The sequence below is a fragment of the Zalophus californianus genome, chromosome 1 (genome assembly GCF_009762305.2).
Source record: "Zalophus californianus isolate mZalCal1 chromosome 1, mZalCal1.pri.v2, whole genome shotgun sequence".
In the NCBI taxonomy this organism is placed as follows: domain Eukaryota; kingdom Metazoa; phylum Chordata; class Mammalia; order Carnivora; family Otariidae; genus Zalophus; species Zalophus californianus.
Window position 1 is genome coordinate 89,045,645 of NC_045595.1, and position 27,827 is coordinate 89,073,471.

The 27,827-nt window shown below is 37.6% G+C and overlaps 1 protein-coding gene across 5 annotated transcripts in view; it reads left to right on the forward strand.

Moving 5' to 3' along the window:
- DNAJC13 (DnaJ heat shock protein family (Hsp40) member C13) overlaps positions 1-27,827 on the forward strand; it is a 121,383-nt gene that overhangs the window by 79,849 nt on the left and 13,707 nt on the right. For all 5 annotated transcript variants that reach the window (XM_027583525.1, XM_027583527.2, XM_027583524.2 and 2 more), the window contains 17 exons: positions 1,915-2,030; positions 2,853-2,931; positions 4,315-4,450; positions 6,179-6,363; positions 6,801-6,875; positions 8,310-8,429; positions 9,405-9,584; positions 10,504-10,671; positions 13,449-13,562; positions 15,095-15,211; positions 16,548-16,725; positions 18,159-18,250; positions 20,144-20,243; positions 22,176-22,250; positions 22,465-22,577; positions 27,136-27,305; positions 27,453-27,495. In XM_027583525.1, the coding sequence (XP_027439326.1) occupies positions 1,915-2,030; positions 2,853-2,931; positions 4,315-4,450; positions 6,179-6,363; positions 6,801-6,875; positions 8,310-8,429; positions 9,405-9,584; positions 10,504-10,671; positions 13,449-13,562; positions 15,095-15,211; positions 16,548-16,725; positions 18,159-18,250; positions 20,144-20,243; positions 22,176-22,250; positions 22,465-22,577; positions 27,136-27,305; positions 27,453-27,495 (2,061 nt within the window). The remainder of the gene's footprint in view (positions 1-1,914; positions 2,031-2,852; positions 2,932-4,314; positions 4,451-6,178; positions 6,364-6,800; positions 6,876-8,309; positions 8,430-9,404; positions 9,585-10,503; positions 10,672-13,448; positions 13,563-15,094; positions 15,212-16,547; positions 16,726-18,158; positions 18,251-20,143; positions 20,244-22,175; positions 22,251-22,464; positions 22,578-27,135; positions 27,306-27,452; positions 27,496-27,827) is intronic.

Genomic DNA, 27,827 nt, shown 5'->3' on the forward strand with positions numbered 1-27,827 from the left:
CCTTAAGTGTTCCCTCTTGCTTAAACACTATGTAACTCTGAGTATAGTTCAGTATATTTGGGTAAATCTAAAACTGAAAGGTAACTTTTTTTTTTAAGATTTTATTTATTTATTTGACAGAGAGAGAGAACAAGCAGGGGGAGCAGCAAAGGGAGAGGCAGACTCCCTGCTAAGCAAGGAGCCCGATGCAGGGCTCAATCCCAGGACCCTGGGATCATGACCTGAGCCAAAGGCAGTCGCTTAACCAACTGAGCCACCCAGGCACCCTAAAAGATAACTTTTTGAGGAATTATTAAGAACTTTACAATCTTGATTTTTTTGACAAATATAAACATAATTTCATATATAATAATTATATACTATAATAGTTCGGTGGAAACTTGTCTTTATAGCATATTGAGTAAGCTCACAGGTACTGGAGTTAGGCAGTCTGGGATTGAGTGTCAGCTGGGCCATTAATAGGTCTGTTTAACATTGCCTGATTTCTCTAGGCCTCAGTTATGGTAATAGTACTACTACTGCTAATAGCAACTATCTCATGTGGTTGGGAAAATTGAGAACTCATATTAAAAAATAGCGTAATTCCTGGCACACATAGGCACTAAGTGAGACCTGCTCATTTATATAGCAGTGCCCTTAGGAACTCTCCAACTTGAGCCCTTGAATGTCTTCTGGAAGCCTGGAAAGGCCTGGGTGCCCATGTTGGCTTGTTACTGTAGGAGAGGTTATACCATCATTCTTACCATCAAAAAGATTTCCAAACAGTTGCGTTTGTACCAGTAGACACTGCCTCTTTATTGTGACCAAATGAAGACAGGTATCTCTGCTACTTGGCCTGGATTCAGCATGAAGTAATAGAAGAGTATGGGCTTTTTAGTCAGACCTAGGTTTGAATCTAGTTGCATCACTTATTAAGTGGGAAACATGGAGCTATCTCTCAGAATCTGAATGGTTTCATGTATTATTGAAATTTTACAAAAGAATTAAAGGTCTGCTACAGTGCTACAGTCTGTAAAGCACCTAGCTCCTTGGCATAAAGGCATGCAGTAAATATTAGCTTTCTTCTTCTGACCTGCTACTCAGACTCCCTTGTTTTTACTATCTCTTAGATTTGTTTGAATGCCACCTTACTGGTAATTACATTAGATCACCTTGAGAAGCATGCCACCATATACTGCTTTCTTTCTTACTGGAGTATATCATCTACTAATTTAAAATGTTTCAGTACTTCATGAACACTTAACAATTAAAAATAAGACAAAAATGGACAGAGAATAAAAATTTCACATAAGAGGGTTGTCTCTTGGTTAAGTGTCCGTCTCTTGATTTCGGCTCAGCTCATGATCTCAGGGTTGTTGGATCAAGCCTTGCATCAGGCTCCGTGCTAGGTGTGTAGCCTGCTTAAGATTCTCTCCCTCTCTCCTTCTCCCTCTGCCCCTCCACCCCCTCTAAAAAAAAATCACATAAGAAAAAGAGGGATGTAGCCCTATAGCAGATACCTTGCCATCTATTTAGCAGTGCTAAGAAGGTGATTCTGATTATTTGTATTTCAGAGAACTGTAATAATTGAATAGCCTAGAAATGTCAGTTTAAATATAACACAAGAATTCTGTAACTTAAAAATTACATTCTGAAATAGTTTTGCATTAAGAGCTATAAATTTTATTTATTTTTGTTATGTTAATCACCATACATTACATCATTAGTTTTTGATGTAGTGTTCCATGATTCATTGTTTGCATATAACACCCAGTGCTCCATGCAGAACGTGCCCTCTTTAATACCCATCACCAGGCTAACCTATTCCCCCCACCCTGCTCCCCTCTGGAACCCTCAGTTTGTTTTTCAGCGTCCATCGTCTCTCATGGTTCGTCTCCCCCTAAGAGCTATAAATTTTAATCCTCTGTCTTTAAGGTTAAACTTCTAAAAGATACACTTGATGCCTGGAAGAAGGAAGTAGAAAAGAAGCCACCTACAATGTCAATAGATGATGCTTATGAAGTGCTTAATCTCCCTCAAGGACAGGGGCCGTGAGTTATTTTCAGTATTACAGTAGTAAATTTCTGCCTGGTCTTAGAATATTAATATCAAAGGCGAAATTCTTAAACCAACAATTTATAAATGTTTTGCCTATTCTTTGATATATACACCTTTGGGAATAGCCATATGGAACTATATCCATGTGATTATCACTTATTGCAAATTTATTAGCAGAATTAACATTTTTCTCTCCTAGCTAGTACAGTCTTTGCTCTCTATTAATTGAAGTAATGGATGTGAAACACCTGGCACTATTTCTGAGACATGGTGGTTACTCACGTATTCATCTTACCCCTTCCTCTTACAGTTTGTGTTATACATGAGGAAGAGATCTCGTAGCATTATCTTTAGGACACTAAGTGACAGATGTATAAGAATGTAGATTTACCTCATTAATTTATTAGAGATGTTTTTATAGTAGATAATATTAGAGAAAAATGGTTTAAAGGATGTTTTCTTAAGTATAGACTAAATTTGTATGTTTTTGGCAAGGCTGTGATAGTTAAATTACTTAAAATTACAGAGTTTGAACTATCATTTTGAAAAATTAGCTTGAAAAAAATATCTTAGTTCTTCAAATATGGTTTTGTAATTTGAAGTGATAACTTCCCATAGGGAACATTGAAGTTTTATGTTTCAGATGTAAAGATAACATATAAAGAATTTCTTGACTCTTGCTGGGTTTAATTTGATGCCTGATTTATGATCATATATAATAAAAGTAAAGTTCTTACAGTATTGTTTTAAATAACGATGTAAAATTTTTTCTTGCACCTTACTCCGTTAAAAAAAATAATTTTTCTATTCAGCAGGCATGATGAGAGCAAGATTAGAAAAGCTTACTTCAGACTAGCACAAAAGTACCACCCTGATAAGAATCCAGAAGGGAGGGTATGTACTGCCTTTGGAATTAGGACTTTTGGATTGACTTCCTTTTGCTCTATTACTGTTGTAGGTGGAGAAAAGATATATTCACTTCCTCTGCTAGTATCTGCCTCATAATATAATGCCCATTGTATGTTAAATTAACTTTTAGCCCACATGCCCATGGTTTCTGCACGAATGGTCCTCCCTCAGTTTACCAAAAGGACTGCCCTTGTGACTAGTAACTTCTGGATATTTTCTCCTGTCTGAGAATTAACTCTAATGGACAGTTACATGAATAATTGAACATTAGGAATGTGGATGAACGTAATTCATTTGTAGGTGATGTTATTGCCATCCAAATTGCTTTGGGTACTATTTTTTTTTTTTCTAACTACATCCAACTTCATATTGTTCTAACTGAAAAAGTAGAAATTTGGATCAGACTTAAAGTTATCAGGTGTGAGCATTTCTTGATCCTGCCTCTTCCAGCTTCCTACTAAAATATCAAGAAAGATTCATAAAAGATGAAATCACACAGTAACTTCTATAACTAAGACTGGTGGTTTATTGCTAGAAACTTGGAGTAATTTCCACTGATTTCAAGGCTAATGTTTTTTTTTATTAGCGACAGTATTCCTATTTAGGAAAGACTTGGTATTGAAAAGATACTGCTTTTATATGTTCAAGACATTTTTAATCAAAAGCTCCAGATTTTTTGAGAAATGTATAGCAATTCAGATTCATCTGGGAGAGAAAACAAAATAGGAAGAAATGTTTGAAATCAGTATTAAAGTGCTAGACTTAACCTACCAGATGTTAAAATACTCTCTAAAGCTACAGTAGTAAAATAGTATGACCCTGACACAAGAATCAGCATGTAGATCAAGGAACATAATACGGTATTGTAACAGTTTAAGAGCATGGATTTAGGAGTCAGACCTGCATGTAAGTCTTAGCCCATCATGCAAGTTACTTACCGTTATCTAAAAAGCGAGACTATAACTGTACACGCCTCATATGGCTGTTTGGAGGATTTAATGAGACAATGTTTGTAAAGCATATTTAGTACAATGCCTACTGTAGTACTCAGTAAAGAGTAGCTCTTCTACTATTTTTATAATAGCTCAGAAACTGTCTTTAGTGTGTATGAGTTCAATGTGGGTATAAACCCAGTGAAGAATTTTTTAGTAATGGTATTATGATCAATAAAAAGTTATTTGTGGGGAAGAGAAAAAGTTTCACCTTCCAAGTATACCAGCTAGATTACAATCGGAATGAATTCCTTAATGTGAAACAAAACAAAATAATAACTAAAGAAGTTACTGGTAAAAATGCAAGCCAGCCGTGTTCTGTTGAAGTTGTGGTTTGAGATGTGCCAAACTAAAAATTATCTTTGGTCATACACAGGATATGTTTGAAAAAGTAAATAAAGCATATGAATTTTTATGTACCAAATCAGCAAAAATAGTGGATGGACCAGATCCAGAGAATATAATTTTAATTCTGAAAACGCAGAGCATCCTCTTCAACCGTCATAAAGAAGGTAAGGCATATGTTATTCTCAAATTTTAGTTTACCTTCCAGCTAATTCTACCAGGTTACTTGTTTCTATAGCATATTTTAATAGATTTAGAGTTATTGTTGCTAAAGACTCTTAGAATTGCATTTTAGATATAGTAATAGAGTAGTTTTCTGTCAGAAGGCCCAAAATGTTGTTTTTATTATACTTTCTACTTCTTACCTACGGTTTTCAATATTTTGGATTTCCAGCAAATTTTCGTTATTCCTTCCTGAAGGACATTTGTGTTCTGTGGAGGTTAGTTTTTTTGTGTTTAGCTATTTAGCAACAAACATTAAATGAGATCTATAATGAATCTGGAATTTAAGGATCATTTCATGTTGTTCTTAAATCACATGTAAAAGGCTGTGCCTGTTACAACTTTAAAAACTTCTAAAGGATGGTCTGTCTTTAACAAGCAATAGAAACTTTTCACATGATCATATGCTTCTCTCATAATTCTCATTTCCTGTGACAGCTCTCAAAACTTTCTGATCCTGGGGCGCCTGGGTGGCTCAGTCGTTAAGCGTCTGCCTTTGGCTCAGGTCATGATCCCAGTGTCCTGGGATCGAGCCCCGCATTGGGCTCCCTGCTCAGCGGGGAGTCTGCTTCTCCCTCTCCCTCTGCCGCTGCCCTTGCTCATGCTCTCTCTTTCTCTCTCAAATAAATAAATAAAATCTTAAAAAAACAAAACAAACCCCCCAAACTTCTCTGATCCTGTGGGACAGTTTGAAAAACACTGTTGTAGAAGAAATAGGTCTGATTTCGGAGTACAGGGTTATTGGGAATTTCCAGCATGTTTGCAGGGCCGTTTCCAGTAACAACAGCACCTACAAAGCCAGAAGTATGTTGTAAACTTTAAAGGCTTTGTTGGGGACAGGAAGTTAGGTTCAAGACAGCAGGTATCCTTTGGCTTGGGAACTGAACTTGGCTTGAAGCACTGTGTGAGAGACCCATTTGCTCTGTAGGATGATGTTGGGAGAGAAGGAAGAGAGGACAGTGGGAATCTGAGATAAGCAGGACTTATCTGGGTAATTGAAGACAAGAGGACAGCATAGGGATCTAGCAATTTGAGAGTAGTGATTAATTGACTCATTTTTGCATGAGTTGAACAGAACACATTTGTAAAGCATTTAGCTATATGGCATTTACCACTAATCAGAATGAGTTTAAAGAAGTCTTTTTCAAACTGCTATGTTTTAACGGCTAATAACTATATGAGAGTGGCAGTTGTGGCTCACCATTGGTTTGTTATCAAGGTCGTAATGTTTTTTCAGGCCGTGTCTCCCACTTATCCCAAAGGGGATTTATACCCAGTAAGTTCTGGAGTGGGGTCCTGATCTATCTGTGCTGCCTGTGATCAAGTGAAAAGTTACAAAGATCCCATGGACAACATAGAAAATAGATATTTTGTGAAGGATCAAAACCACTACACACTTCAGTTAATCTGTCAGAAAATATTTTATTTTTGGTGGAAACATTTTGGAGAAATCAGCCAAACAAGTGTGCTAGAAAAAGAAGGATCCAAGGGATTTATACCAGGTTTAATTTCTTTTTATGAACCAGAATTAGGAGACATTTAAGATGTTAAATATTTTGTCGTTTTCCTTAAAGGAACATAATTGAACATGGTGTCAGAATTAACTTAAAACCATGACAATCAGTTTTTGTTTTGTTTTCCATTTTCCTAACACTAACCTTTGATTATTTCAGATTTACAGCCTTATAAATATGCAGGCTACCCCATGCTAATTAGGACTATAACAATGGAAACTTCAGATGACCTCCTTTTCTCAAAAGAATCACCATTGTTGCCTGCTGCTACAGAGCTGGCTTTCCATACTGTCAACTGCTCAGCCCTCAATGCTGAAGAGCTCAGAAGGGAGAATGGAATTGAGGTAATATGGAATGACCTCTGTGCTTCTCTTCAAGCTGTTTCAGGCACATTGTATGACTTCTGGCAATAGAGAATTCACCAAGTACAAGTACAGTTGATATAATTTCTTAAACTTTATTCCAGCAAATAACATATTATAGTCTCCATATTCTAGTGTCAAAATTAAAGGTGGAATGGAGCTTTATTTCATAATGTGAATTGGAGAGTATTGGATTCAGAATTGGTAAACTTGCTGCTTACAAAATAGCTTATTGGGAATGTTTAAAAAGAAACTTCTAGGGAATCCTTTATTTGTTTAACAAATGTTAATTGAGCAAAACACATTTATTTACCAAGTATCTATTAGTAAAAGGTTTTTAATATGTTATTCCTACCAGAAAAGACTTTTTAGACTTCAAGTCCAAATGGAGAATTAATGGCTGACTTCTTTCTCTGCAGGTGTTACAGGAGGCATTTAGTCGCTGTGTGGCTGTTTTGAATCGTTCTAGTAAACCAGTTGATATGTCAGTACAGGTGAGGCTAACATGTATGGTTCTAAGAAAGTTACACTCGACTAGTAGTAGTTCAGACTTGAACATCTATGAGGATCACTTGGAGAGCTTATGAAAATGTGGGTGGCTGACCTCCACTTCCCCTGCTGCCCAGTTTCTGATTCAGTGGTTCTGGGGTGGAGGACTGAGAATATGCTTTTCTAACAAATTCCCAAGTGATACTGATGCTATTGGTCTCTGTATCGTGCTTTAAGAAGTTCTGCACTAAATCACTTGTGATCTAGTGGCTTTTTTTTTTTTTCTTGGAGTATAGTATAGTGAACCTTTCTATTCCCACCACCCAGTTTCAAACATTTGTCATTTTGCCAGTCTTGTTTCATTTCTCTCTGCCCCCCTTCCCTGATTTCCTTCTTTACCTCTGTCCCCCATCCCTAGTATTTTTTTTTCCAGTTGTATCGAGACATTTGGCATGCATCATTGTATAAATTTAGGGCATATAGCTTGATGCTTTGATTTACATATATTGTGAAATGATTACCACAGGTTCAGCTAACATTCATCGGCTTATATAGATACAGTAATCCATCCCTATAGTGTTTTTTTTCCCCCAGATTTTATTTTTTATTTGACAGAGCATAAGCAGGGTGAGTGGCAGGCAGAGGTAGAGGGAGAGGGAGAAGAAGGCTTCCCACTGAGTAGGGATCCCGTTGTGGGGCTTGATCCCAAGACCCTGCGATCATGACCTCAGTCGAAGGCAGATAGACACTTAACCGACTGAGCCACCCAGGAGCTCCCTCCCCCCACTGTAGTGTTTTAATTGACTGACTTTCTTTCTATTAAGGTTAAATTGAATTCTTTGATAGAAAAATCCATCAGAAATAAAAAATCCATCAGAAATTCATTGAGATTATTGTAGAAGGCCTCTTTTTATGTGATAATTTTTTTTATGCCAGCAGATTTTAGAATTTAAAACAATCGAGTTCAGTCTTTTTAGTTTCATCCTCTATTTTGAAGTGCAGTACATACATAGAATTGTAATTCTGTAATGTTAATAGATTGGACAAAGATACCTTAATTCAGAGTTGGCAAACAATTTTTATAAAGGGCCAGAGAGTAAATATTTGAGACTTTCAGGTTATATGCAGTCTCTGTTGCATATTTTTGTGGTTTTCTTTACAACCCTTTAAAGATGTAAAAATCATTCATAGCTCCCTGGTCATACAAAAACAGGTCACAGTCAATTTGGCCCATGCACTGTGTGGCCATTGGTTGCCAACCCTGCATCTATGGGAAGTCTTAACCAGAAATACTGGCGATTCAATAGAAATGTTTTTAATTTTGGAGCATGATATATACCATTAAGCATTATTCATGAATCTCTGCTGATTTGATTTCTGCTGTCTTAAATAAAGAATGCACATGTAACTCTTTTTTTGCTCTCTTGGGTTGTATGCAGGTGTGTGGACACATAAGCAAATGCTATAGTGTGGCCGCTCAGTTTGAAGAATGCCGAGAGAAGATCACAGAAATGCCTGGCATCATCAAGGATCTCTGTCGGGTGCTATATTTTGGCAAGGTATACTTCATTTTTAATGCTTTCTGGATGCAGTAAGCAATGGGTGTTCTTGTCAAGTAAGTAGCCAGTCCCCAATTTATAAATAAACTGTTTTCCCAAAATCATTTTTATGTGCATTATTTGGATCTCTAAAATCATTTTTCACCCTTGATGTAAATGGAGGCTTTTGTTCTTACGGTGGCCCATAAGGAATAAAACTAAAGTGATACACGTAAAGCGAAACGGGTCTCATCTGAACATTTGAAGAGAGGGAGAGAAGAAATAAATGAGAGACTAGAGTAAATAAATTTAATGCAAGTAAAGGACCATGTGAAACCTGAAACAAGTCAAGCTCTGCCTGGTGGGAAGGGCTTTGGGGAGCTGAGAACTTAGTACTTCCTCCCAGTCCGGTACTGCTGAGGGCAGCTGGCTGGGGGTTGATGGAAGAAGTGACTGGGAAGGAGAGAGATGCCTTAGATAACTGGACAGGGTGAGGTGCGTTGGAAGAGAACAGGATTGGGGTGCTGATCCTGGACTGAGGTATCTAGAAATAAGGAATCTGATGAAAATCTCTCAACTATATTTACATGATGTCCTTAGAAGAATTTAATAAGAATACAAACTCTGATATAAGGAAGCAAATCCACACACCTGCACTAAAGATATTTCTGAGACACATAAGATCCTAGCATGTGAGTTGCTATTAATGCCTTATCACTATTTTTAAAAATTAAAGATACGAGAAATGAAGAAAACTGTATTCCCAAGTTTTTTAACACTAGCTTCAAAGATAATTCTGTGTGTCTTGTCACAGGGTCACTTTTAATTTTAGGCTTTAAAGGATATTGGATTCAGATTTAAATTGGAATTGAAAATAAAAGAGGAAGTAAACATCTTGCATAGTAAGATAGGTAGCTTGACATACATTCACGACCAGTTTCTCTTGGGAGTTTTTTTAAACCCTGTAATTAATTTCATTATTTTTAATTCTCTCAGAGTATCCCACGGGTTGCTGCTCTTGGAGTAGAATGTGTCAGTTCTTTTGCTGTGGATTTCTGGCTACAGACACACCTATTTCAGGCTGGGATTTTGTGGTATCTGCTTGGTTATCTGTTTAATTATGACTACACGCTAGAAGAGAGTGGCATTCAGAAAAGCGAGGAAACAAATCAGCAGGTAACTTTCACACTGCTTTAATCTTGAATTTGAACCCAAACCAATGCCGAATTAATGCACAGGAAAGTTCCAGCTATCCATAGCTCCAGACACGAACTGTTTTTCTAGCTAACTAAGTTTATTGCTCTTTAAGCCCCAGAACTTTTTTTTAAAGATTTTATTAGCGAGAGCACAAGCAGGCGGAGTAGCAGGCAGAGGGAGAGGGACAAGCAGGCTCCCCACTGAGCAAGGAGCCCGATGCGGGGCTTGATCCCAGGACCCTGGGATCCTGACCTGAGCCAAAGGCAGTTGCTTAACTAACTGAGCCACCCAGGTGCCTGAAAGCCCCAGAACTTTTTATCTTAGCCATTTGTGCTAGAAGGATTGAAGGGGAGGGAATTTGCAGTAACATATACTGGATTACAATCTTTTCTTGATTACTTAGAGTCACCTTTATGATTGCAAAATTAGGTTGTGTAACACAGGGAAATAGAACAGTAATATTGGGCTGTTGGGGCTAGCCTCCCCTCGACACTTGAGTACTTAACTGATTTTCTTGAATATTTTTTCTGTCTCTCCTTTTTTAGTCACTACCATTCATTATTCCTATTGTTAGTATGTTCCTCTAGCAGGCAAGTCTGCCTTCCTATCCCCTACTCCCCACCCTACCACCAAGTGTGCTTCTTCCAGTTATCTTCAAGGTACTCTTTTGGATATAAATGAGTATATAGATTCTGATATTCTTTTGTGTAAATGAAAGAGTAAGCTCTAATGCATAAGCTCTAACATCAGTGTTGGGGACTTGCTTTCTGCTCCTTAAGTATGTCCCATATAGTTTTGTTTTGTTTTTTTTCCCATATGGTTTTGATTACATAAAGGTACCATGTTACCTATGTAATATGACAGATCTACTTCAATGTCTTAATTTTTTTTGTAACAGGAAGTAGCCAACAGCCTTGCTAAACTGAGTGTCCGTGCTCTAAGTCGCCTTGGAGGATATCTGCCTGAAGAACAGGCAACCCCAGAAAATCCAACCATAAGAAAAAGTTTAGCTGGCATGCTGACACCCTATGTTGCTAGAAAACTTGCTGTGGTTAGTGCTACAGAGGTATGTGCTTCAGAGGTAGCCTGGGATTTGATGACTGTTGCAAGATCATTTAAATAGTAGAACAACATAACAATGTTGATTGCTCTAGGAAACCTAAAAATTGAAAATGTTCGTGTTTGTTCTCTCATCCAAGAAATTCAGTTTATTATGGATTGATGCTGATAATAACAGCTTTATAAGCCCACTCTTTCTGCAGGGGGAAATTAACTTTATTATTCTCGGCTCTGGAGCCCACCATAATTCTTACCAACCTTGAGTCACAAGGAGACAGGAAAAGAGAATGAACTTGGAAATGGTGTTTCACAATGGGCAGAGAACTGTGAGTTAGGAGACCCAGAGTCTATTTTTGGCTTTTTTTTTTTTTAAGATTTTTATTTATTTATTAGAGAGAGAGCATGAGTGGGTGGGAGGGGCAGAGGAAGAGGGAGAAGCAGACTCCCCACTGAGCATGGAGTGTGACATGGAGCTCGATCCCAGGACCCTGGGATCATGACCTGAGCCAAAGGCAAACACTTAACTGAGCCACCGAGGCGCCCCTATTTTTGGCTTTTTTTTTTTTTTTAAAGATTTTATTTATTAGAGAATGAGAGCTAGAGAGCACGAGAGGGAAGAGGGTCAGAGGGAGAAGCAGGAAGCAGACCCCCTGCTGAGCAGGGAGCCTGACGTGCGGGACTCGATCCGGGGACTCCAGGATCATGACCTGAGCTGAAGGCAGTTGCTTAACCAACTGAGCCACCCAGGAGCCCCTTGGCTTTTTCTTATAAGCAATCTCTAAGTTAGACTCCAAGTTGAAATCCTAAAAGCTAATACACACACACACACACACGCACACACGCACACACGCGCACACACACACACACACGCACACACACACACGCATTCATGACAGAAATCAAGTATGACTTTGACAGCTCTCCCAACCTCTTTGGCCTCTTCTGTGAGGATCATTGAGAAGCAATCTAAGAATGTAGCATTAAAGAATTAAACCATAAAAATCCATTCATTAGAATACCATGAAGCCTTAAATTGTAAAGGCATAAAGACATTAAAAGATGTTTAAAGTATTTTAAGTGAAAAGGCTAAAAATCCCATTTTTGGTGTTAAAAAAATGGATGGATGGATCTATACTAATATGTTAACTGTAGTTATCCCTGAATGGCAGAATTGTAGGCTATTTTTATGTTTTCTGTAATGATTATCCAGTACTTTTGTAAGGGAAGAAGTCCTCAATGTTCCAAATGTAAAGTATTCTTAGAATTTATTAAACGTTTTTTTTTTTTTTAACTCAATCTTCTTTTTTTGGTGTAGGCCATTGCTTTTCAGTGCCCCTTGAGTAAGGGCGAAGAGCTTTAAATGCTTGATCCTTGTACTTTTTCTGAATTTTGTGTTCACCAGCATGATGTATTTTGTTGGTGAGACATTCTTTCCATTCTTTGCAGGTTGTTGATAAACTACAGGGAGGGAAAAAAAGCATTTCAGAATCTTGGTCTGAACTCCCATCTGGATTTTTCAAAATGCTTATTTTATTTTTTTTAAATACTTTATTTGAGAAACAGAATGAGATAGAGCATGAGAGGGGGGAGGGTCAGAGGGAGAAGCAGACTCCCTGCTCAGCAGGGAACCCGATGCGGGACTTGATCCTGGGACTCCAGGATCATGACCTGAGCTGAAGGCAGTCGCTTAACCAACTGAGCCACCCAAGCACCCTAAAAATGCTTATTTTAAACCACCAGTTCTCAAAGTTTTAAAATTCTCCTAAGAATGTATTCTTTTTTTAAAGATTTTATTGATTTATTTGTCAGAGAGAGAGGGAACAAGCAGGGGGGAGCGGCAGGCAGAGGGAAAAACAGACTCCCTGCTGAGCAAGGAGCCCAGTGCGGGACTTGATCCCAGGACCCTAAGATCATGACTTGAGCTAAAGGCAGACACTTAACCTACTGAGCCATCCAGACATCCCTCCTAAGAATGTATTCTTTTATCATTTTACTTAACATTTTAAAACAGTAGTTTTATTTTAACATTTTAAAAATGTAGTTAACATTTTAAAAACAGGTTAATTGGTTTTATCTAAGATGAAAGTAATAACCCACTGATTTCCTGCTAGCATAGAGCTTTATAAGTGTAAAATGTACAAAACTTTGTATTAAAACATTTGAAGGAGAGTCAAATGTCTATTTATACACTTCTAATTGAGAACTAAATAGACAAAGGGAAATTCCGCACCATGGATGGCTAAGCAGTCAGAAGCTATGCCTTCATAACTGCTTAATGCAGCCTTGAATCTGGGTTTGGCCAGGAAAATCTGAAGTTACTCTCTGCCCATAAATTTTGCTTCCCTTCATAGCAGTATGCTTCAGAGACACTTAGATTTTGTTTTCAGATGTGTTTGTATAAAGTTAGTATGGTATTGTTCTTTCTAAGCTTGTGTTTACTAAGTGTTTATTTATTAAATGTTTTCAGCACAAACTATCTCATAATTTTCACTGTAGCAGAGCAAATATTAAGGAGGTGAAGTCACACCGACTCCGATTTGAATCCCACTTTTCCCAGCTGAAGGGCTGTGCTGTGTGACCTGGGACAAATCATTAGATTGCTCTTAGCTTTGATTTTTCTCAGCTGCAAAATGGATAATATCAACAAACTTGATGGAGTTATTGAGGCCCATTGTACTTAAGGCACTTATTCCGGTGCTTGGCATGTCATCAACAGTTTCAATAAATGATAACTTGCACTATTTTTTTCTAAATGTTACAAAACAGTAACATTCTGTGTCCTAGATTCTGAAGATGCTCAACAGCAACACTGAGAGCCCTTATTTGATATGGAACAATTCTACAAGAGCAGAACTACTTGAGTTTCTTGAATCCCAACAAGAAAACATGATTAAAAAAGTATGTTATTGTTTCATAAACTTCTGGGGTGACTTAGTCTCAAAAAAATATTCTCTGGGAACTCAGTAGTGACAAGACAGTTTCTCCATTTGGTGTTAATCAGGCCTACAGGTTTTTCCACCTAATGTGTGGCCCACGTAAGGAATGGCATTCTTGTACTTAATGATACATTCGTGATTGTGGTCCTGTTTATGTGTAGTTGTTCCCCGTTTTAATGAATTTTTCTCTACAGAAGCACTCTTGTAATTGTTCTCTTCAGCCTCTTTTCCCAGTACATTGACGTTGCTTTCTGGTATCAGAATCGAACAGTTTCTCCTGTCTTGCCACCTCCTAGTGGAGAATCTATGAAGCTATGGAAAAAAAAAAAATGAGACAATACTGTGGCCAATAAGGATAAGGCTTGCATAATCCATACAGTAGATGGTTGAGACTTGATGGTTTAGCAGACAATTACGTTTATGGGCCTAGAACTTACTAAACAATAAACACCACTGTTATGTCCTGAATTATTCAAGATTTTTTTTTTTTTAACTCATTTTGTGATAGTCACTCAGAACTCTATATAGATTGAAGTTTTGAGAATTGCATAGCTGGGGAGAACAGGTCTCACATTTTTATACATCTGTTCTTTTACCAGAAGAAACATAATAGCATCTTTTTTTTTTAATTTTTTTTAAAGATTTTATTTATTTATTTATTTGAGAGAGAGAGAGAGCATGAGAGGGGGGAGGGTCAGAGGGAGAAGCAGACTCCCTGCTCAGCAGGGAGCCCAATGCGGGACTCGATCCCGGGACTCCGGGATCATGACCTGAGCTGAAGGCAGTCGCTTAACCAACTGAGCCACCCAGGCACCCAGCATCTTTAACACTTTACAATTTATTGCATACTTTTCTGTATCATTTCAGTCCAACTTAAATTCTGTGTAATTTCAACCTAAATCTTCATTGGTACTGTTTTTTTTCCCATTCCTCTTCTTTTTCCTTTTCCTCAAATGGAAACTCTTCCTGGTTTGGCAACCTCTGTAATATTACCATGTCGTTTTTTTTTTTTTTTTTTTTTCCTTCAGAGACTCAATTTTCTAGCGCTTCCATTCAGTGTATTACTTTTTAAAGGTCAGTCCAGATGTGTTCATTTCTTAGCTCCATCACCCCAGAGCTGACTAGGCCAAATATCTGCTGAGTGGAGTGAGAAGAACCAAGTGTCATACTTGCTTTATAAACATTAGCTCTAAGACACTTCATTGGATGACCTCTGTGATCTTTTGAAATCTTAAAATGAGTTATAATATTAACCTTTGGACTAAAAAGTAACCCCATGCCTATTGCAGAGTTCATATTATTAGTTGTAAACATTAGTACAGCACTGAGTGCTATGATGTGTGTCCCCCCACATTTTTCCTCTAGATAAGAAATGGAACTTCCAGGCTATTATTCCAGGCTATCCAGGTTATTAAATTGAATATGGTTAGATTTATAAACCAGACACTGATGATTCTGATTTACATCTAACAGTCTATTTTCTTTTTTAAAAAGGGTGATTGTGACAAAACTTATGGATCAGAATTTGTCTATAGCGATCATGCCAAAGAACTTATTGTAGGGGAAATTTTTGTTAGGGTGTATAACGAAGTCCCTACTTTCCAACTAGAGGTAAGCTCTCTACTTTTAGTTTTGTCTGATACCTTCAGTCACTTGTTATTGAAAGCTACTAGTTTATTCACACTGAATAAGTTGAAATAATACATATTCTTTGCCAAATGCCTTATACTAACCTGGGTATGTGATGGGGTTTACCATTGGTAATTTATAAGCCTCTTTATTTTGCATGTTGAAGAATTTAGTTTTGTGGATTCATGAAAATAAGTTATTCCTGCCGAACTATTTTTTCATATTTTATGCATAATGCTACCTGTGTCATGTGCATATGCCTTCAACTTACTAGTCTCTCCTGGAAGTGCAAGGTCATTTACACATTCATTCCATCATGTACAATATCAGACCACCAGACAGAAGTACTTCTCTGGCCAATTATTAGAGGAAAATAAGAAAATACCAGTGGAAAACAAAGAGATTTTTTAGAAAATGATTGAGGTCAAACCATGTCGTTTCTTGTGATGATCCCTAATCACTTTCAGAAGCAAAAGAGGAGCTTTTTTGTCTTCTGGAGCTTGGTGATCATGTAGGAATTTTTTTGTTGTAGTTTTTTTTTTTGGAGGGAGTGGCAAGGAGGATTTGGTGGTTGCTTGGTTTGTAAAGAGGGAAGAAGTGAGGCTTTGTTTTTGTTTTTATTTTTTAAGGATTTTATTTATTTGAGAGAAAGCACGAGGAGGGTGTAGGGGCAGGCAGAGGGAGAAGCAGGCTCCCCACTGAGCAGGGAGCCCAATGCGGGGCTCCATCCCAGGACCCTGGGATCATGACCTGAGCCGAAGGCAGACGCTTAACCAAATGAGCCAACCAGGTGCCCCAGTGAGGCTTTGTTTTAAAGTTTGCACTTGGGAAAAAAGGAATCTACTAAGCCATAATGTATATTATGTATCACAGAATAATATGTATAAATAGCTGTTAAGCAGGATGAGTTCATTGATTTGTGAAGTCTCTTTGAAAACTGTCCTTCGAATTTATATTCTAAATATATATTTTTTAAAATAGAAAAATATAACCAAATTGTAGAAGTTACATATGGTACTATCAATTACTTTGATTTGTAAAAGGGAGAGATATACTAATTCAGAATTGATATGCTAAGGTCCTAGTGGTATATCAGATCTCTAATGTTTTGGGACAAAAAAAGTTGAGAAATGCTTTCTAATGCATCTGAGTTTTACTCCCCACTCTGTCCCCAAATCCATAGATGTTCATGTATATGTATAATTTAATCGTTCCATACCTTGAAGTTTTTTGGGGGAAGGGGATGGTTGTTGCTCTGGAGTCTTATAGTTACTTCTGAGGGCACACATGTTTGTAAATATTTCTCCACTTGACTTAGGTTCCAAAAGCATTTGCTGCAAGTCTTTTGGATTATATAGGCTCCCAGGCCCAGTACCTCCACACATTCATGGCTATCACACATGCTGCAAAAGTGGAGTCGGAGCAACATGGAGACCGCTTGCCAAGAGTGGAAATGGCTTTGGAGGCTCTGAGAAATGTCATAAAATATAATCCAGGTGTGTGACTCTACCCTTGATCAGTAAGATCCTTACAATAATTCCAATTCTCAATTTTATCAGAGAAACTCAAAGAAAATAGTATACTTGGTTATAACGTTTTACTTGGTATAATGTAATAAGAATTGAGCTCTTAATTTTTTACCTATAAAAACAGGGTGGAAGGAGGAGAGATCAAGGCATCATGTTTAGAATTCATATCTCTAAGAGAAAATGAGTCTCAATGAGTTGAAAAGACAGAATAACTTGATAGTATAAAATTTCACATTGATGACATAAGTTGACATATAAGTGCTTAAGTTAGATTGATTTATTAGGCGATCTGATTTGTCTCTTCTAGTATCTAACACAGTGCTGTGTACATATGGGCACTTATATTTTTGAGAAACTACCTGCAGCTTTTGGTGTATAAAAATTGAAATAAAAAAGTGTGAGTTTTCATTCTTCAACAGCCTTAAGAGGACATTTCCAAAAATGTTACCACTCTTGCCTGACAGCAGGGAGATGCATGAGTGAAAATTTGAAAGCTTCTTCTAATTCTAACTTTGATAACAAATATGGAGCATAAAAAACCTGAAACAATACAAATTCGGTTAAGTAACTTGAAGACCCCAAATCCTTTTTATTGACATTTATCATTAACTTTCAGGTACTCTTTTGCTCTTTTCTGTATATATTCAGTACTGTAGTGGTTTGAAAATGAATTTAAAAGCAATCTATTTATAGAATATTTTCAGACTCCTTTAAGTTGAGGAGTCTTAGTGAATTATCTTCAGAAGCCTCAAAAAATTACAGTTATACTGTGTGTGTTACTACCATGTCATAAAAGGAAAAATACACTGAACAGAGTCTTAATGTTTAATATTTTTATTCTATTAACAGAATGGTAGGAAATATATGGGATTGGGCTTTGAGATGGGTAGGAATGAAAATACTATTAAGTTTTATGTATTTTCATAAGGAGTCCTTTGTATATCCATACAGTTGTTTGTAATGTAGTCCTCAAGTGGCAGAGTTCTAATTCAGTCTAAATTAAAAGCAAATGATGTCACACTCTCCCAAAATGTAATTAGGCTGAGGGGGGTAGCTCTAAGGTCTAGAGTAAAGAGTAAAATTAACACCTTATACCCTTGTTTTTTAAGTTGCATTTGGATTATGTATTTGGTATATTTCTTGTTTTTAGCCTGAGGGCTAGGGGTATGGATGGAAATGAAAACAAAACAAACCAAAGAAATTCTCTCTTACTTTTTGCCTCTTGAGATTTACTGCTGCTCAGGAGGTACTCCATTCATTTCATGTCACCAATGTTGAGAAAGGGTTTATCATAGACTTATAATTGACAATAAACAACAGAGTAGATCAGTTTTCTGAAGGTCTGTACTTTAGAACATCTCTTAAAAATAAAAGATAAACCTTTTATTCTTATTCCCTAGGCTCTGAAAGTGAATGCATTGGGCACTTTAAGTTAATATTTTCTCTTCTCCGAGTCCATGGAGCAGGTCAAGTGCAGCAATTGGCTTTAGAGGTAAAGGAATTTTATATTAAAGCATGCTGTCTTTACTACTATATGTGGTTTAGGCCTTGATTAACTACCATCTGGGGTTGAATGAAAGTATGCATGTATTTTCTTTTTTTTCCCTTCATTTTGTCTATTAAGGCAAGTAAATATGTTCTTAAAATTTAAATTAGTATACTCATTTTGAAGAGCAAACATTACACAGTGTTGTTCAAGGTGGTTCCCTGTGTGGTCATTGTCTGTCATGCATCAGAACTTGGGATGCATTGTATAGTGTCATGCAGTGTGGGTTAAGGGGGTGCTTTACTGGGGAAGCTTGGCAGCCAGAGATGACAAGAAGAGGGGTAGGATTTCCCTGATCTCTCAGTGTCCCCAGAGACCAGGGCATACTGCTGGCCACACACTGTAGGTTTGTGTTCAGAGGACAACCTACCCCCTTCCCTTCATTGAGTGTTACAGACAGACAACTGGGCTGTTATGCTGTTTACAGGAGCTAAGAAAGCCAGCGGCCCAGAACCTTTGGGCTTTAGAGGTCCAAGAGAAGTTGGAAGTCCCTTTTTTAGGAGAATGAAACCACTGGTCCCATGGGAAGCTGGGTACAGCCTTTTCCTCTGGGAGAAGCAGGAGGTCCCTGGCTACAGGGGTCTCCTTGTCTAGGCAACCCAGAGTAAGCTCCCAGGATCATTTTTCAGATGATCCTGCTAATTTTTTTTTTTTTTTGAAGATTTTATTTATTTGTTAGAGAAAGCATGGGGGAGAGAGAGAGCACACAAGCAGGGGAGCGGGAGAGAGAAGCACGCTTCCCATTGAGCAGGGAGTCTGATGCGGGGCTCGATCCCAGGACCCTGGGATCATGACCCGAGCTGAAGGCAGTTGCTTAACCAACTGAGCCACCCAGGCACCCCTGATCCTGCTAACTGTAACATATACAATTTATTGTAAAGAACACCAGATTAAACCCTGCATTAACAGGTTTATGAGCAGTTTATGAATTAGTTGAGTAGTATGATCTTAGGTTGCATTTTGGTTTAAAAGATTGCATGGAGCACTGGGTGTTATACACAAAAAATGAATCATGGAACACTACATCAAAAACTAATGATGTAATGTATGATGATTAACATAACAATAAAAAATTTTAAAAAAGATTTTTAGTAAAATAATACAAGTTAGATTGGTCAAAAAGCTTAACAAGCATGTTCTTTTAATTGAAGAGCGTTTCTCTACTTAATTCCTCCACATACCTTGTAACTTTTTAAATGAACGTTATTAAATCTAACATATTGGTTTGAGATGCTGACCACGTGGTTCAAGTTAAGTGACATTGATCTTTAGATGTATACTATAAAAGTTAGACTTGAGAGGTCATCCTCTTTGAAAGAAACACATGCCTGTTTCTTTATAATAGATAAACTAAATCTGTTGTGCTGGGCACTGAAGACATTTACTCTCTCCCTCTAAAAGCAAAAATAAAGTCCCAGTAGTAAGGGTCATGATCTTCCTAACCACTCCCCACCCCAGTTCTGTGATTGGAATACATAGTTACAGAGCATGAACCAGTATAGGACTGAAGGATTCCTCATAACCTCGAGACTGTGACTAATGTTTCTAAAATATTTTTTAGATTATTACATTTAATTCTTATCTCTAAATTAACAGGAAGCTAATATATATAATATATACATGAACATTAACATTTTTAATTATTTTTATTATTTCACAAAAGATCAAAGTAATAAAGCCAATCTTTTAAAATTAAACTCTTAAAAATTATTTTGTCCTCCAAACATTTTTTTTTCACTTTTGTGAAGGCTCAAATTTATTTAGGTCTGACTAACTGGACTTTATTTAGGTCCAAAATTATTTCCCAAACTCTTAAAATCCTGTTGATTTAATTTTCAGGTTGTGAATATAGTGACATCTAACCAGGATTGTGTCAACAATATTGCTGAATCAATGGTTTTGTCCAATTTATTGGCTCTTCTACATTCATTACCATCAAGTATGTATATTTCATGAATGGAATTTTGGAAACCACAGCACGGCCAACCTATAGAGGGAGCAGTTACATAGTGAATAGAAGACCTCTAACAAAACATATCCATATTTACTTTGGAATCTTTTAAGTGGTATTCTTTATATTAAAGTTGTCTTCCTAATTATGTTTTACATGAGTCAATAACACTATTTTGTATTTCCCGTTTCAAAAGTTGAAAGTTAGAGGTAAGAGCGGTCCAAAAGCAAAGGAAAATAACCTAGGTTTTTCAGTTTTCTGAGTATGGTATGCACATGAGTAATTGAGAATTGGCCCATAGTTTATAAAGAAACATCATTGGTCTTGGATGACAGGAAAAAATGCTTAAGATAAAAATTACCTTGTTTTCAACTTAGAATTCAATCCTGCATTATTTGTCCTTTACTGATTTGATGCAGATAGAGATTACTACCACCAAGGTGAGATCAGTTTTTAAAAATATACCTATCTTATTTCTTGAATACAGCCTGCACTGATATAGGCTCCTTTTAAACTGTGCAATTGTCTAGCGTAGTAAGTAGTGTGTATTTGGGCTAGAATCAACCTTGAGATTGCTTTTCAAAGGCAATGGCAGTACAGCTCCAACTTCACCACTGACTATCAGAATGCATTATTCACTTGGCTTTGGAAGCCGTGTTGCTCTTGGCTCACACCTATCTACCTCCTTGAGAACAAGAACCTGTCTCTTTCATTTTATGCCTTAGTGCCTTGCACGCAAGTAGTGCAAGTTCAGTGACTTGCATGGAGTTGAATTTCCATTGAATAATTTTGTTTTCTTAATAAATGACATTTGAAATAGTTCTCTAAAATGACAGCTTTTGAAAGTCATTTGCAGATCATTTGTGTCATACTTACAGCCTTAGTTGGTTTTTCTTTTTTATTGGTTTTCAGTAGCTTTGTGAGGCTTCAAACAATGCAAAATTACACTGACTAATGAAGTAAAGAATGTTACAAAAATCATAGTTTGAAAATTATAGTCCAATCACTATTTTAATCTTAAGGGTTAAATAGCTGACATCTAGCTATCTCAGCCTACTCCACCGTCATTTATATTTTAGACTAAATTATCTCTCTTCCACTGTTTGCTAAGGGATATTAAACACATAAAATATTTAACCTTCCTGTTCCTCCTCCAAAGACTTGTTGTTTTCCTTTGAAACTATGTTTAAACAGTGGTGCATTTTCAGTAAAGTATTGTTGCTTCTCTTGGGAACCTCCTTTTGAATGTGTGTTTTCCTGTATGTGAGTGGAGCCCAGCCCAGGGACCTGCCTTTGTTGTTGCTTCAGCATCAGCCTAATTCTTGGCGGCCTCCACCCTCTTTGCCAGTTCTTACCCCTTTGGTCAGCTGTCTGTCATTGCTCTTTGACTCTGGAAGAGTAAAGTCCAATAGCTGAGTATACTTTGATGGCAAGGGATGAGAGGTGTGTAGGCTGTGTCCAGAAGGATACTGTCATGTCTTAGATTGGAGCAGTGTCTTAAAACTGCTGCTTCCAACTCACTTCTCTAAGGCCGTAGCACCAGATAAAAATCTTTGATGCCTGACCAGTGCCTTCAGGGTGGTTCCAGGAGGTGAGAAGATTTTGCCCATGTAGTGAACAATAAGGTATGAAGACAGTATGGCACGGTGGTTACGAGTGTGCAGTTTGGAGTCAGAAAGACCTGTATGTAAAACCCAGCTATACCACTCACTAGCTGTGATACCATGGACTGGTTAAACTGGGCCTCATCTTCCTCATTCCTAATAAGGCTATGGTAATACCTGTCTCTGGTTTTGTGAAGAGATAAGTATGATACCCTCTGTAGATCACCTAGGTCAGTGCCAGGCACAGAGCTGATGCCCAGTAAATGTCAGCTAATGTGATGATGATGCATTCCTTGAAATATCTTTTACCCTGCAGGTCGCCAGCTTGTTTTAGAAACTCTTTATGCTTTGACATCAAGCACAAAAATAATCAAAGAAGCAATGGCAAAAGGTAATGTATAGAGTGCTTTCTCATCCAGTCATGCTCAAAATAAGTGAAGCTTATTTTGAACTGTTTTGTATAGTCTGCTAAACTAGAAAAATGCTTTGGAAGGCTTATAATTAAAAAAAACTGCATTAAGTTGAAATAAAGTTGAAAATGAATTCAGCTGATCAGAAAAGTCATTCTTTATAGTTTAAGTATTAATTCTTTTTTTCCTTCATAGGAGCTTTGATTTACTTACTAGATATGTTCTGCAATTCAACACATCCACAGGTTCGAGCCCAAACAGCGGAACTTTTTGCTAAAATGATCGCAGACAAACTAATAGGTCCAAAGGTGAGCACAAAGTAGGTCCTTAGAAAGAAATTATTTAAGCTCTTGTTACTTTGATACTGATTTCATGAAGTTTACCAAAGTCTGATGGTGAGGATAAGGACATGATTTGATGTGAAAGTTGGAAGATTGACATACTTGAAATTGTTGCTTTATATTACTACTTTGAGAAAAATTATAGTTGGAGAAGCCTGTATTGGAATTGAGAAGTCTTAAGACGGTGTTTGGGTTATGGCGTTAAACTGTTTACCTTCCTTGAAGAAAGAACAAAAGTATGTGTTAAGTTTTGACAGAAGATAATTAGGTTAGACTTTGACACTGTGAGGATTGGCCTGTGGAAGCAGCTAGTGAAGGGGAGATGGTGATCTATGTTCTTACCCCACACCTTTGTTAGTAAGGCTACACCACTTTGGGAAGTAAGTCCACACAGGCACGTGAGTGTAACAGCCTCTCCATTCTGCAAGGAGATCTTTCGTCCAGAATCTGGAGATGAGCAGATGCTTTTTGGAAACACAGTCCCGTTTTTAGACCAGGAACGTATTAAAACAGTACTTCTAAGTAGAATTCCATCCAGACACAGGTGTAGTCAGTCTCCTATTATTAACTCAGTTTCAGCAGAAGTAGTGCTCACTGAAGCATTCATTGTCTGTGCTAGCCCTTGAAGCAGCACCTCAGAGAAATGTGTCAGGACTCAGAGGCTTCCTGAGCCCCCACTTCCAAGTCGATTTTACATCAGTAAAACAATCTGGAGGGGTGCCTGGGTGGCTCAGTCATTAAGCATCTGCCTTCGGCTCAGGTCATGATCTCAGGGTCCTGGGATCGAGCCCCCGCATTGGGCTCCCTACTCGGCAGGAAGCCTGCTTCTCCCTCTCCCCCAGCTTGTGTTCCCTCTCTCGCTGTCTCTCTCTCTGTCAAATAAATAAATAAAATCTTTAATTAAAAAAACAAAAAAACCAATCTGGATTTAGGTTTTTTCCTTGTCTCATCTCTAGATCTGGATGTTGAGAATGTGTCATAGGCCCTGAAACAATTTTACTTTGGGAATACAGTTAACAGTCTGTCATCACAAGGGTTGATGAGGGAGAGTACATTTGGATGTCTATAGAAAGGGTCCATAAAAGCATGAATATTGATATTTAATATTGAGTTTTTTTTTTTAAAGATTTTATTTATTTATTTGACAGAGACAGCGAGAGCAGGAACACAAGCAGGGGGAGTGGGAGAGGGAGAAGCAGGCTTCCTGCCGAGCAGGGAGCCCAATGTGGGACTTGATCCCAGGACCCTGGGATCATGACCTGAGCCGAGGGCAGACGCTTAACGACTGAGCCACCCAGATGCCCCAATACTGAGTTTTCTTAAAGCTAGAGTTGGGTACTCATAGTTGTAATATTCAATATTACATGATTTAGATAATGTTTTAGCTGTTTAAACATGTACTGGAGTTGACTTTGAGCTCTTTAGTAATTTTTTGTCCTTCAGAATACATGAGGGACAAATTTTATCAAGGTGAATATATTTACAGTTAAATTTTTTGTATAGGACCAATACAAGTACCAGCTCCTTTATTGAATGCTTTGCAGGAAGATATTTTAGAACTGGGATCAGTAAACTTTGTTCCCCTTTTTTGATAACAGCTTTGTTGAGATATAATTGACATAGCATACAGTGTACACATGTAAAGTGAACAATTCAGTGGTTTTTGTATATCCAAAGGTTGGGTAACCACTGTCAGTTTTCATCAATCCAGGGAAAAAAACTGTTCCCTTTAGAGGTCACTCCCCATTCCCCCTCTTCCAGCACCTGGCAACCACTAACTTACTTTCTAGATTTGTCTTTTCTGAGCATTTCATATGAGTGAAATCATACAATATGTGTTCTTCTGTGACTGGGTTCTGTCACTTAGCATGTTTTCAAGGTTATTCCATACTGTTGCAAGTTTCAATACTTCATTCCTTTTTATTGCCAAATAATATTCCCTTGTATAGATACACTGCATTTGCTTTTCCATTTATCAGTTGATGGGCATGTGACTTGTTTCTACTTGCTGTGAACAGTTGTGTACAAGTTTTCATGTGGATATGTATTTTATTTCTCTGAGAGTAGAATTTCTGGATCGGAGGGTACTAGTTAACGTTTTGAGGAATTGTCATACTGTTTTCCAAAATGGCTGCACGATTTTACATTCCCACCAGCAGTTTCTGAGGGTTCTAATTTCTCCACAGCCTCTCTGACACTTGTTATTAGATATCTATTTTGACTATAGCCATCCTAGTGGGTGTGAAATGGTATCTCATGGTTTTGATTTGCATTTCCTTGGTGACTAATGATGTTGAGTATCTATTCATGTGCTCATTGGCCATTTGTACGTTTTCTAAAAGAAAAATGTCTATTTGCATCTTTTTCTCATTCTTTAATTGGGTTATCTTTTTACTATTGAGTTGTAATTGTTTGGATACCAGTCCCTTATCCAATACATGATTTGTAAATATTTTCTCTCATTCCATGAATGTCATTCTATTTTTTTATGGTGTCTTTTGAAGCACAAATTTTTTTAAAGATTTATTTATTTGCGAGAGGGAGCGTGAGGGGGAGGGGCAGAGGGAGAGAGAGAGAGAGAGAGAGAGAGAGAGAGAGAAACCCCAAGCAGGCTCTTCACCCAACACGGAGCCCGACACAGGGCTCGATCTCATGACTCCGAGATCACAACCTGAGCCAAAACCAAGAGTCAGACGCTTAACTGACTGTGCCACCCAGGTGCCCCACTGTACAAAATTTTTTAATTTTGATGAAGCTCAGTCTGGTTTTTTTGTTGCTGTTGTAGCTTGTGCTTTTGATCTCATATCTAAAAACCATTGCCTAATCCGAGGTTACAAAGAGCTATGCCTATTTGTCCTCCTACTAGAGTTTTATAGTTTTAGCTCTTGGATTTACATCCTAGATCCATTTGAGTTAATTTTCATACATGATGTGACATGGGGGTGGGACCAGTAAACTTTTTCTATAAAAGAAAAAAATATAGTAAATATTGCATCCTTTTTGGGTCATCTGATTTTTTTCACAAATACTCAGCTCTGCCATCATAACAGGAAAGCAGCCGTAGACAGTAACTGTGTAAATGGTCATGGCAGTGTTTCCATAAAACTTTGTATACAAAAACAGGTGGCAGGCCAGGCTCCTAGTGTACCAACTCCTGTTCTCGAATAACTGAGTAGCCTGGACATAACTCTAAAGAATTTGCATTATATAAATTGTTTTACTTGAATGTTTAATAATATTAGTGATCACTTCCTGTTTGAATTTTCTCATGACCAAGAAAAGTTAAATACTTCCTATTTTGTGAATACTGTCTATTATGTGACTGACATAACTTTCTTTAGTTCATTGGCTGCTTAGGAAGTTCAAAACTAAATTCGTAGTATATCACCATCAATTATGTAGAGTTTTTGATGTTTCCTTTGTGTACTGACTTTATATTAGTCTTCGTTCAAATAAGTTTTGACTATCTGCTATATGCCAAGGGCTGAAAATACAAGCAATGAGCAAGAAAGGCTAGGTCAGGGAAGCTTTCCAGAAGATAAGTCTGAGGGGAAACTGGGTGGCTCAGTCAGTGAAGCATCTGCCTTTGGCTCAAGTCATGATCTTGGGGTCCTAGGGTCAAGCCCCGCATCGGGCTCCCCGCTCAGTGGGGAGTTTGCTTCTCCCTCTCCCTCCTTCCTTCCCCCTTGCTTGTGTTCACTCTCTCTCTTTCAAATAAATAAAATCTTCAAAAAAAAAAAAAGTTTGAGCACAGGCTCAAGTGATATGAAGGAGAGAAAATCATGTGAAGACCGCAGGAGAAAACTTCCCAACCTTCATTTTCCCTTTGTCGTTATGCGTCCAACTAATTTTCTGTGTGTGTGTGTGTGTGTGTGTGTGTTAGATGCATTATTTTTACTGCCTCCCCCCTTTTGTTTTAAGTAATCTCTACACCCAGCATGGGGCTTAAACTGGACTGCGAGAGCAAGAGTTGCATGTTCTATTGACTGAATCAGCCAGGCACCCCTGTGTTACTTTTAAAGCTGCATTTTAAGTCCTTTTTGGAAAAAGGCACAGTATAATATAAAACATAGTATAGCAAAATAAATGCACTTGAAAGGCACAAAGGCAGCTTGAGAAAAATTTGTTTGCAAGGGCAAGGGGCCTGGGGGAGAGTTGGAGGGACAGGCCAACCAAGGGTATTCTGGGAAGAAGAAATAGTGTGTGCAAGGCATGATCTAGCAAGGTGTGCTGTGGACAGTATATGCATTAGCAATATTGAATTTCTTCAAGGTTCTTAAATTTGAAGAAGGAGAAGAAATGAAACTGGATAGGTACGTAAGAGCGGGTCATGTAAGTCTTGTTAAAGTTACCTTTGCATAAACCAAGGTTGATCTCTTCTCCCCCTCCAGGCGGTTTGGATAATAGTTAAGGCCCAAATCAGCCATACCACAAATACATCAATATTCCATCCTAGAGAAATACAAAGCACACCAAACACTGAGCTGTCCAATAGGTCTTTTTTCTTTCTCAAACCCCCATATAGGTCCGCATTACATTAATGAAATTTCTGCCAAGTGTTTTTATGGATGCCATGAGAGACAACCCTGAAGCTGCTGTACATATTTTTGAAGGAACTCATGAAAATCCCGAGTTGATTTGGAATGATAGCTCCAGAGATAAAGTGTCTACAACAGTTAGAGAAATGATGCTAGAGTAAGTAAAGCCTTCGGGTAAATCACCAAAAAGGACAGATGTTTCCCACATTGTCCATCACCTCTCTAATATTTATTCTAAAGGTTAATGAAAGTGTATTTTGTGACTGATATTTGATATTTTCCCCTCCTTTTTTTTTCCCCCAAGGCACTTTAAAAATCAGCGAGACAACCCTGATGTAAATTGGAAGGTAAAACATACTTTTATTCAGAGGAAGGAATTTTACATTTTACTGTATTTTTTGTTGATTTGTTGTTTTTTAATTCCTACTAAGTCAGTTTAATGACAATTAGATATTTTGTCATTAAGACATTTAAATATTCCCCTGGAAAACAAGGTTTTAAATTTAAAAATAGGGATATTCACTTTTTAAGTAACCAATAAAAGCACCTTTTTTGAATTTTATTAAGGGAAATAAAATTTATGGTGATTATAATTTGATTATATTAATAACCATTAATGGGATTTGCATTTTTTGTGTCATGTTGGACTAATGGTTAAGTGACTTGACTATGTTCCTTT